Source organism: Schistocerca gregaria, chromosome 2 (genome assembly GCF_023897955.1).
Source record: "Schistocerca gregaria isolate iqSchGreg1 chromosome 2, iqSchGreg1.2, whole genome shotgun sequence".
NCBI classification, from domain to species: Eukaryota; Metazoa; Arthropoda; class Insecta; order Orthoptera; family Acrididae; genus Schistocerca; species Schistocerca gregaria.
Genome location: NC_064921.1, coordinates 346,489,073 through 346,501,662, shown reverse-complemented (window position 1 = coordinate 346,501,662; position 12,590 = coordinate 346,489,073). Strand labels below are relative to the sequence as shown.

The 12,590-nt window shown below is 34.7% G+C and overlaps 1 protein-coding gene across 3 annotated transcripts in view; it reads right to left on the bottom strand.

Annotated features, from left to right (window-relative positions):
* Positions 1 to 806: 806 nt before the first annotated feature.
* LOC126337026 (monocarboxylate transporter 13-like) overlaps positions 807 to 12,590 on the bottom strand; it is a 213,576-nt gene continuing 201,792 nt past the window's right edge. For all 3 annotated transcript variants that reach the window (XM_050001304.1, XM_050001306.1, XM_050001305.1), the window contains exons 7-9: positions 9,102 to 9,332; positions 7,300 to 7,582; positions 807 to 1,283 (exon numbers count right to left, since the gene is read on the bottom strand). In XM_050001304.1, the coding sequence (XP_049857261.1) occupies positions 1,123 to 1,283; positions 7,300 to 7,582; positions 9,102 to 9,332 (675 nt within the window). In that variant the 3' untranslated portion in view covers positions 807 to 1,122. The remainder of the gene's footprint in view (positions 1,284 to 7,299; positions 7,583 to 9,101; positions 9,333 to 12,590) is intronic.

Here is a 12,590-nt window from a genome sequence, read left to right as displayed (position 1 = left end):
CAAGATGGTCTGACTCTCGGACTGCCTTGATCACCTGTTCTCATTCCTTTTGACTTCTTCCTATGTGGTTTGAAAGGGATTAGATACAACAAACCAAGATTATATACCTACAGGACTTTAAACGCATTGCAAATGTGTGTCTGAAACATGTCGCCACGGAGTTCCTGGAGCATGCATAGAGACAAATTTAATACTGATTGACTTTTGTCCACACTAAGGATGCACACATTGATATGTCTGATTGTGGAAACAAAACAGCTATTTTTCACATGTTGCAAACCATAACCTAGTAATGTTGTAAAGGTAATTTTAGAGACCCCATATTTGCCACACAAACTTATATTTGCACCTCACGACAGCAATGGTCTCACAAGTAGAAATTTCTAACTGCTTTAACATCTGCGACTGTCTGTCGAAGATTATTATTTTGTAACCTCATTGAAGTGTTTGCCTCTGGCACACCTTAGTAATTGTGTTCGTTTCTGAGTAACAGCTATTATACCATTTTCTGCACAAGAAATTATTTCCTTATTAATAAAAATTAAAGTAAAATAAATTTCACCAGAATTTACAATTGGTAATATGTTCAAATACAGAACCATACAATAAACTGTTTTACAGTAACCCAGTTTGAAATTGAGGTACCTAGTATTGCAAGCCCCTGGAGAGAGTGCAATTTTAGCAGAACTGCTAAAAGGAGGAAAATATAAAGCATAGTGATACAAAATATCTAGTCTAAAGGAAGTAAAGTAGGTTTTACAAATCTATCACTGACAAGCACTCAATCAATAGTGAATGGATGAAAATGTCAGCCAATGAGAATTTAGTGAACACTATTTACTAGTTTCATAGTCTGATCAATGTAGGCAGTCCTATCTTCAGTTAACAAAGTTCAGTAAATATGAGCATATATTTAACAATTATTTAAATCTCAATTTTACAGAGTAAAATCATGACTTACAATAACAAGTAGCAACTAATATGACTCCATAAGTTATTAATTTTTGTATAATATTAAACATTATACAAGGCACTCTAAAACTAGTTTCAGCAATGTCAATTGTCCTTGGTATTTTCAAAAGCTGGTGACTAGCAAAGAACTAAGCACTAACATCACACTGCTTAGGTTATTGTTTCATTTCCACTGACATTCTTCAAACTCTTCAATTTTTTGCACCATCTACACACAGGCAGCACAAAAAGTAGGAGACCAGATAAAATTATAAATAATCCCGCTAAATAAAATGACAGATCGTAACTTCCAGAAATATCATAAAGCCAACCTGCAAAATGAAATAATATGTTAGTGGAACAAAATGTTACAGAACACAAATTATGCATCAGTATGACACCTGACGGTGTGCAAGTTATTTTGACATTGATATATATCTTTTGTTTGAAGTGGAATATTCTATACTATAGTTCCCTTAATTCTATAGCTCAGAAGGATTTAAATTACATTACATCAATAGTGAACAAATATTTATGTTCTAATACTTTTTATTACTGTGCATCATGGGAGGAACATGCTTAATGAGTAGTTGATGAAATGGGAAATGTCGTCCATTCTCTTCTCCTTCCAAAGAAGTGGCATTCCTGAAACCTACAGACTGATTTGCCACTCTTGTTCCTGTGGGCCTCAGTAATAATAGTAGTAGTAGTAGTAGTAGTAGTAGTAGTAGTAGTAGTAGTAATAGAACTGAATGCTAACACACTGCCTTAGCTCTGTTTCAGTTATCTTCAGTTTTTGTTCCCCTTCTTTGATTACTACTGTAACTGTTCTTTCCAGTTTCAAATCCGAGTAACCATCCTCAATGCAATTCACAGTGGCTTCGAACTAAACTGCAGCTTACATTTGTGTGTTTACTACTAAATCTCCATTTCATATTTGTCGGTATCCCTTTCATACTCTCCAAACTTCACAGAAGTTCTCATGCATACATTTCTCACTAGCATTCTTCCATGAGAAGCAAGATTCTAGAGTAAACTCCTAGTCTAGAACAGTGTTTTAATCTGCAATGAAGTTTTATCTTGAGGATTTATTTTGTAACGCCACCATTTTGTAACTATTTCTTACTAAATTAACTCAGTAACCCAAGAGACATTCCTAGGCTTTATAAATAAAAGCCCCTTTCATGGTACTATGCAATCATGTCTCCTTTATTTACATTGTCAAAAAATCTTAGGTTGAACTGGAGAAGTAAGAAAACATTAAATGTAATATTTATGGGACCCACAAATTTTGTGTTTTTAGAGTGACATTCAGAGAATAGAATGGTCTAACTCATAAAAAAATCTGGAAAGACTAAAAAGAAGCAACAATGATAAGGACATTCCAAAATGTCAAACTCTTCCCAGTGAATCGCTTTTCACAGAATTTTATGACACTTGCATAGTTAAGGGACATTTATATTGATTATCAGTACACACAAGTTTTCCTCTCCCTTGTTCAGAGATAGAGTAACACATTTAAAATGACTTAGATGAATGTATTAATTGAATCATGATGATAGTACTTGTAAGATGCTATTTTATATCAAAACTCAGAAATTCTTATCTGTATTTTAGGTCAGACTCCAGCCAGTATTACAAATCTAACAAAAAAATACTCTGTACAGGAGAGTAGTAGCCAATACATTGTGTAATATAACTTGTGCTGTTCTGTTGGGTCTGTATTTACAAATGTGTGAAAGCAATTCCAGGCTCGTAACAGGAGCCATCTACAACACTTTTTTAAAAGGAGCTTAATAATGTCGCCTGAAACAAGGAAAATAAGTTGCTGAATTCAGCTGTTCAATAGCTGGTATGGAATTTGTGGCAGTGAGTGCAATTATTAAAAATGAATATCATCAAGGCATTTCCACAAAGACATTCAAGCATTAATTATTTTTGTGGGTCACTTCTACATTTGTGCAGATGCATTGCAAAAAATGCAGAAAAATTTGCCTCTACCCAAAGTGTCAGATCAAAACACTTATTTCAGCTGTCAACTTTAGTGTTATAAATTGACAGTCATGACTGATGACCCTTGATTAACAAAAGGGTATCCCTATATTTATGGTTTGAAAATAAAATGCAGAAATCTTCTGATCAAATAGGTTCTGCGGAATTTGGTAATCTTTCTGAAAACTCCAAATGGTGAGTTGGACTTCATTGTTGCCATTTGTCTTGTTGCAGATGCCTGTGCATGACAAAACAAAAATGTCTGTTTTGACCATGTGCTGTTTCTGGTTTAAAAAATATGCTCCAAGGAATGTCAGTTATCTATTTTTCCCTTTACTTGTCATCCCTTCCTTCCCTCAGAATGAGTATCTGGTGTATTGGATAAAGATCTCAGAACAAAAAATATCATCATTAAAACTGAAGATAACAACAAAATATTTACCAAACATGAAACACTGAAGTTATTGGAAAAAAACTTGATTGTATGTAACTGGAGACAGGAAGCAGAAGCAATAATAAAATCAATGCAAAACTAGCATTTTCAACTGCCACACTAAAGAATACTGATCCGAACATAATTAAAAAGTAGGAGAAACTATCACGTCAAATGAGAATTGGATTACATCATCACTGTAGGAACTTCTTTTTCTCCCTCTTTGTTCTGATACAGAGAGTAAATTTAGTCTTTTTGCAGATGACACTATAATTCTAATTGAACAAACTACAAATGAAGTTTTCAATGATATAGTAAATTGGTTTTCTTCAAATGGTCTCTCACTCAATACATATAAAACCCTTTATATGAGATTCCACACTCTGCAAAGAAATCTGGAGAAATTAACATGTACAGATCAAGCAATACAAAAAGTTGGTTACAAAATTCCTGGGTGCTTATATTGACAGCAAATTTAATTGGTCAACACACTTTCTTCATCTTTACAAAACATTTAGCTCAGCAATATTTGCACTACAGGTTATTGCTTCAGTGGCTGACATAGACCATTAAGGCTTCTTACCTTGGCTATTTTCATTCATTAATGTCATATGCTATAATATTCCAGGGGAACCAACCTCTCGTAAAGAAAATTTTCACTGCACAAAAAAAGCCATCAGAATAATGAGTGGTGTCCATCACAGACACACTTGTAGATGCTCGTTTCGAAAGATGGGGTCCTTACCACCGCTTCACTGTACATCTTTTCTTTATTGACCTTTGTCTGTAATAACCCTTCTATCAGATAACAGCCAATTTCATGACTATAACACAAGGACCAAAAACAGTCTGCACATTGAATTGAAAAGTTTAACTATGGTTCAAAAAGGAACTTACTACTCTTGCACCACACACCAAATGCCTTAACAATAGATTGCCAAAATTCAAACAAACTCTGCAGAAGTACCTGATAGAGAAATCTTTTTATACAGTTGATGATTATATGAAAGAAAATGTATACAATCACTAAACTTGCAAGTGTTGTATAAATAGTGTAATTAATTTTGTTTTGAATAGGCATATGAAAATTATTTATTGGTATTTCTGTATTTCCCTTGGAATAGTGAACTTATCTTGATTCCTGTATGTATTACTCATCCTTAACATGTGAAACAAAAACTTTGTTAGTTAAATGTGCTGTTGTTTAGTTGGTATCTTATTTACATTGTATCTTATGTTGCATTCATGTAATATATATTTCAGGTGTGCACAATCAGACACATGCCATATAATATAAATATTACTTATGCTTAATATGTGAAAAACAATTTTCTGTTTATTGATTGTGCTGTTGTATATTGATTTTATTTACATTGTGTCTTTATTGTATGTACTTATACAAGTTACGCTTGAACTATGTACAATTTGACACATTCCATATCCTTGCCATTCACTCGCTTGCAGCATCTACAGAACATGAAATAAATAAGTAATAAATATAACTGTGAATTCTATATCATTTTTGTATGTTAAGCCTCACACTGATTCCAACTGGCTACAAAATCAACCCTCAGAAAGTAAACAATGTCAAAAAACTGTTGACCAGGCACTATGGAAAAGGACACTCAAATGTTGCAGTGGTACAAAAATACATCTGAGAATAATTCAGCACAATTTCAGACTGAAGTTTTAAAGTGATGTCCACAGCGAAATTTGTGAATGAACATTTGCATGTTCTGATCAGGAGAAATTGTAACTGACAGTATTAAGTTGCTCATCAGCATCACAAGAATACTGATTTTTGCAAACTTATATGTTGTTTTAGTGAAATTTACATACTGAAATAAGATTACTAATGTAATATCTCAATGTGTTTTTTGTATATACAGTTTTCTACTCTAGGCTTATAGGAAGAGTCTGCCACAATGTCTTAGGAACTACTTCTAATCATACTGTACATGACACTTTAGCACAACGTAAACTTTATTCTGAAGAGCAATTGCACATCTGCGTTAATCATAGTATACTACACACGGTCTTTTCCTCCCACTCTGTCCAAAAATCATCCACAGCACGCTGGCCAGAGAAGTGAGTCTCTCATTGAGTTTGATATCCCTACAGGCTGTTTATTAATACCAATTCAGTTTCATTATAACAAAAATGCTATGAAAACTAATTTTCTTAATGCAATGGGAAGCACAATGATTTTGAAATTGCATAGATGTGTCAATTATCTACCTACAGTTTTGAGCTGACAAACACTCAGATGTGCAACATAACTGGACAACTGAACTTACAAATTTCAGCTTTATTACTCACTCCATATCAAAAAATTAACTGATTTTTTAAAAGAATCTTTAGAATCACCTGAAAAATATTCGGTGTTCTATACCATACAGATCTCTCTAGTTTTTCCTCACACCTGTAAAAGAAGTTATATACGGAGTTATTCATCTTTGATAAGCTGTTCATTTCATCTCCAATGGCACCACTTTCCTGTCTCTTAATGAAGTACCTAAATTAAGCCTGTATTCTGATCCATTGTAGTATCACCACCCAGAAGATTCATTCAATTGAATGAATACTATTTGACAGTAGTAATCCTGCACTGATAAATCAGATGCTTGCTCAATTTCAGTGCTACAAATAATGGATGTGTGTTGTTAATCAGATTACTCTTAAGTGGCAACAACTGTCTATATTTCTTTTAAGTTTCAAACATTATTATATAATTTTCATAAGCAAAAAGTTTTATTGTACTGTGTAGCCACATTGGATAGGTGCTAAATATTATATTCAGCACTCACATTCCACAGTATGTCAAAAATGAAAACTATTGCCCCCGTTTTTTAAAGGTTTCTTCTTCAGAAGCAAAATGCAGATGATTGGCAGGAGGCAAGATCTGGCAAATAAGGACTGTCCAGTCAAAAAAAGTGTCTGATCAGGATCCAGGTCTTGAGATACAAACTTAACACAGTTTAAATTTTCTCAAGGTTTCAATTACATTTGCATAAGCACTCATGCAAGTAAATGCTTGTAACCACCTTACACCCACTTTTCAATGAAGTATCATCACCACACACCCAGCACAACATTAGTCACATTGCTTTGTCATTTACCCGAGTCTGAACCAGATTTTAACATCTGTACATTGCTGCATTATGCATAACAGTACTGCTGTGCGACACCATTTCCAAAACACACAGTGAAAACTGGGTGTGTCTACAGATGATGAATGGTGACTGACCAAGCTTAGGCAAGTAGTACCAACTACACTGCACCCAGTCAATACATTCACTATATTTGTCAAAGGCTGTATATTGCTTCTAGTAACCTGAAAGCTGCTTGTTTACTTTGGGGAATTTCTTTTCAGGGCAAAATATTGAGATACCAATAAATAATGAACAGTCCATAACCTTTAATGTGTGCATCATTTCATAGAGTGTGAAGAGATTGTCGCAACTGACCCATACCTGCTTTCTGAAGTTGAGAGCAAGTACAATTACAGCTTACACGTTTTCAGAACTAATAAATCAAAATGTTAGGCACTAAGAAACTTTGAATAAACTTATCAAAACGCCATTACCACAGATTTTTATTGTCAGTTTGAATATTAAATAAACTACAAACTCCACAAATCATTCAAATGCTTGTCAGAAGGGGGAAGGGAGGGAGGAGTCTAACTACAGCATGTTAGCTGGTGTGATTAATGTTCCAAAATTTGTTCTTTGTGGAAATTCATACCAAAAAAACAACAGAACAAAGGTATTTCATTACCAGATAGTACAACAATTATTTAAAAGCTTTCAGTTATGAATATTGCTTCAACTAATAAATAGTAATGTTACATGAGCTTCTGACTAAAGAATATTCAATTACAAGACAATATGGCTTTTGCTTGAACAAAAATATCACATTCTTACCTGCTAGAGGTGGCCCAATTATATTTCCAAGACCTTGTACAAGCAATAGAAGGCCATAGCCATTTGTGAATCTTTCTAGTGATACCATTTCCACCAAAATGATTGATGCAAGCGTGTAATTTGCAGAGATCGAGAGACCAAATATGCATGCAATGATCATCAAACCTATGTATGTATGCACTAGTGGTACAACAGCAGTGCACAAACCACATACAGTCATGCATACTGCATAGACAGCAACAGCATTCACTTTAGGTCTGTCACCCATCCACCCAAGTATCACCTAGAAATGTGGAAGAAGTGTCACTGTAACTTCATACTGTAATATTTTTGCTCTTAAACATATAACAATTTTATGTCCAAAAAGTAATTTATTTGTCCTTTTTAATGAATAAAACATGTATTTTTCCTTATGAAATGCAATTCTAATATTTGTACAGCATTCCAAAAATGGCCAGTACTGTCTGCCAATTTCAAGCACTTAATCTAACAGCATACCTTGTGTATTTCTGTCATCCTTAAACCTATAATTAAGCCTAGTGAAGCACTATTATATAGACAAAAAATTTCAGGTGTTATATTTCAGACATGTGAATTTCACTTTCTTAATGTTTCAGAAAACAGACAGAATATTTCCTTTATATGAGAACCAATCACACCCTTTATATCATTTTATAGCAGTTAACATATAATTTTGGATTACTGAAACAAAAGCACTAGTTTTTTTTACTGAAGAGAAAACTATCCAGAAAGGTTCTAGTGGAACATGGGAAGCTCCTTGCCAGGTGAATACAATACGAAAATGAAATATAATTTATTATTGCCCCCTCCCCATCTGAACTTTATGTAGCATACACGCTGCTAGTACACAGTATGTTACATAATTAAAATTTAAGAAAAATTATATTGTTTGATTATGTAGTGATTATAACATATCAAATGAAAAAACTGTGCTTACAACTTCTTTATTCCCCCTCCCAGTTTTTAACTGTTTTCAGATGTAACATTTAGAAGATATTAAATGAAATAATATTACTGTTTAATGTCTTACGAGATGACAAGGTCATTAGTAATGGGATATGAACTCTGAATGGGCAAAACAGAGTAAATTGGCTTTGGTCTTACAAAGGAAACAACTAAGGATTTTACTGAAGTCATACGTCATGGATTTAAATTTCACACCATACAAGTTTAAGTGCCTTATCCAATGTGGCAGCTCACCGAGTTTAAAATTTTTATTTTATAACAATTCAGCTAAATCACTGCCATCACTTTGTCTCAAGGAGTGAAAAATTGTAGAAAATCACTATTCATGAGAAGAGACAAGCATTCTTAGAAAATGTTTCATAAATTATTTCAATTATTAGCACTGCTCCATAACATTTTGGGACTGATAACACAGGATGGTACAACAACAATATTACAGAAAGCGTAGATTGTCACCATGTAGAAGAGGCACTGAATCACAGACAGGTACAATGAAACAACAGGGGCCACATGTGTTCAGATTGTCCTAGTGTGAAGGTGTGTGCCTGTTTTCTATTTGTGGTGGAGGATTCTTTTGTCTGACACATTCAATGTTTAGCAGGCTTTTCACTGTGCCTGTATGACTCAACACCTCCTTTGTATCATAATTAGTTTTGTCTCAAGTGCACAGTATCCATAATATACAAATGTCTGCTATTATCATACAACTGCTTCTATCAAAAAAATACTATAGTGCTTGATGACAGTTTATTGCTTTACCAGAGTTTGTGGTTCACATATATATTGTTTTTTCTATGACCCGATTCCTGCCTTACCATTCCAACCATATTCAGCAGTCCCAGTGCACTGATAAGCAGTGATGCATCATTTTCACTGATACCCATTTCCACTGCACGGTCTGTGAGGAAGACGTATGGAACTTCATACCAAGTATACAGCAAGAAGTTAGATGCTGCAAACAATGAGAAACGTGCATCTGCAAAGTGGGAAACATCCACCATGCCTGCAAGGATCCCAACCATTTCACTCAAGCACGGTTGTTCTTGCTGAAAAATGGAGAACAAAAACATTTTTCAAGGTAATGAACTTATTTGTACATTTACTGCTAACAATGGTAATCTTATAGAACACTGTTGGCCAGCACTAAGCACTCAGTCAAATATCCAGTGCCTCATTAGCACTCACTTTTAGATATGGACATATTCACTTTCTTGCTGGAAGCTCAGCACTGATAGGTAGCATCTGCAAGCAATTTACTTGACTGAGTGCTTGATGTACAAAATGAATGCTGATATCAGTGTCACAAATACAGCAAGCAGAAAGTATTAGCACATTTTAAATATTCTGTGTTTCCTCTGTTTCCCATTCTATTGCCAAATGAACTGTTGAATAAAGTGGAAGGTTTTACTCTTCATGTCTTCTCTGACCTTTTTAATAACAAAAAATCTGCCATGATGAAAATGATATAAAAATTGAAAGAGAATAAAAAATAACGAGAGCTTCCTCTAACAAGAAACATGGTGAATCAAAATTTATGCATTCTGACACCACAACGCAATACCTTGCACACCAATAGTATAAAATCTGTGTAAATTGTGTCCCATGCAGAATGAACATCAAAGAAAGACAATCTGGCAACATTGTAATCAGATGCAAGAAAAGTATCTTCAGTCAATACTGTGTAACTGTGTTGCCCAGTTACTGCAGAACTCTAAAAACTGTACTAACAATACTCAAGTCCAAAAGTTCGGTTCCTGGTCTAGGAAGGAACCACTTGAGTGCAAGGTCACGAAAGGCCAATGATGTTTATAGCATTCAAAGACCCACATATTGTCTTCCGTGCAACCGCACTATTGGCTGTTAATGGCAACAGGGGACAGGACTGGAGGTAGTCAATGGTGAGCACAACATGAGGCTACAAAGCATAGCTGAAATGCTTACTTAACAAGTAACTCAACAGTGCTACAGCACTAGTAGTGTTGATACAAAGCGGAACAATGGCAACAATAAAGTAAACATCATATCTACAACAACAATCACCAAGGTTCACATCTCATCAGGAAAGAACCCAATGAATTTTGCAGAGAGAGGAAGAAGTGGCAGACGAAATATTTGCAATTCTGCAAGATGCATCAGTGGATTTTGTGGTGTCACATACGCTCAACTGTGTGGACAATGCACATGGGGAGGACAATAAGAACGACACGTTCTTAACAAGTTGAAGTGAAACTGAAGCAGGTATCGAGGCATGTAGTTCACTCTCCTTGTTGGAGAGGGAGCCGCAGATCCCATCTCCAGTGACACACACTAAAGAACAATCCTTGTCCAAGGAGCAGGTACTAAACAAATTATGTACATGGAAGATAATCTGCATCATAGTAAAAAACAATTATGAACAGATTTGAATAAGTTCACAGCAATATAACCAAACATTGTATAAGAAAAACTATCAATATTAAAGGGAGCACAAGATGCACTTGGTACAAAAACTAGTGTTTGCACATTTTGAGGATTCTCAATACAATTTACAGGATACACATGACATTAACCTACTACATTACGCACATCATATGGCACACAACAGATTACAGAGATTCCAAGAGAAGCACTGGATGATTGCATCACTTAAAACAGAGCTACAGAATTGGAAGACATAAGGTAAAAAAAAATTCAAACCAAATGTGAACTCGACAGTGCACAGAAAACTGCAGAATCTGCATGATTATTTGTAGATGAGATCAATTTATTCCACCATCCAGTAAGTAATGTGTGTTCAACTTTTACCACCGAAGTTTTGAAGAGGGAATGTATATAAAAGGATCCTTGATATTTAGAGGTACGAAGAGGGTTGTATGTATGTATGTATGTATTTATGTATGTATTTATCCATATAAATCTCTTTTCAGAACATATATCGTACACAGAATATTGGACAGAATATGTTTATAGCGATTTGTTTTTCAAACGTCAAACGTACATTATTTAAATTTTTATAACAAATTGGATCTATACAGTTAATAATTACATTTTTTTTAAATGCTGTATATTTAAAACTTATTTCTACAATTTAAGATACACATTACATTTTTTTCTGGCATAAGATACTGTGAGACTGAATAGTAGCAGTTTTTCAGAATGTTGGCTGTCACAGACTTTTTAAAGCTTTGTAGTTCAGGAAGAGAATTTCATCACACAAGCAAGAGTGGAAAAATGGGCACAGGAGAACTACAACTATGGTATAAGCACTGCTTATGGCCAATAGCTGGTCAAAATAACCAGTTTTTTTCCTAGGTCTCCTGATCTGCATATAAAAATCATACTCGTTCAGAGCAAATTATTTCTCCTGAGACGTTTGTGACATTCCAATTCATGCCACCTGGAACCACTGGAAAAATTCAGCCTATGGATGTTTTTTTTTTCCATGTCTATAAAACATTATTGTGCTATCTGCACCTACACTTTAAAGGATAGCCCGTTTCATATAGACTCCACAACAAAATGTTTTGGATTTGGTTGCATGCCATCACGTTCAGTCAGTTATCATCCTGTTACACCAATATGGTTTCATATGCATTCTTTATGAGTGGATGCATGACTGACTGTCCGGCACAGTTTGGAACTCTCAAGGAGTTCACCTTCGATCTAGATGGTATGAATCTTTGTGGTCCCTGTGGTGTGGCATTTTTCATTCAGTGTTCATGGTGGAAGTTCATGATTTGTTTTGAACATTTCTTGAGTGTTTATGACATCCATTTTGGGAAGTGCAGTATAGACATCCCATATAAGGTTGATCTCTGCACCTCTCAGACATTCATTTTCTGTCATTCTCTTGATGCACAGGGTCAGTCATTAGCAACTAACATAACACTTTCAAATGAGCCTTACTAAAGATTGAATTCTCATCTGTACACTCAAGGGTTCCTTGTAAGTAACTTTTTTTTTATAACTGATCTGGCAAATTATGCTGCAGTAAACTGTTTTTTAAATAGTACATAGTTCTTGATTACAGTAGTTTTTTATGTTGAACATAACAGTTAGCTGTTTTTGGGTGGAAATAATTACAAACCTTACCAACATGTAATGTGGGCTGTTTAACACACACTGTATATTCACTATGAATGGCCAGGTTTTTGGTTTTGAGGGGTGGAGGGGGAGAGGTATACGAAAGGATCAACTGAAGACTGAAGGGAGAGCAGCAATGCTGTCAAATGAGTGGAAAGTATGAAGGGGTGGAATGTATGGAAGAGAACAGTAAATGATTAAAGGCAACATAAAGACTTGAAAGTGGAATATTAAGAATGATT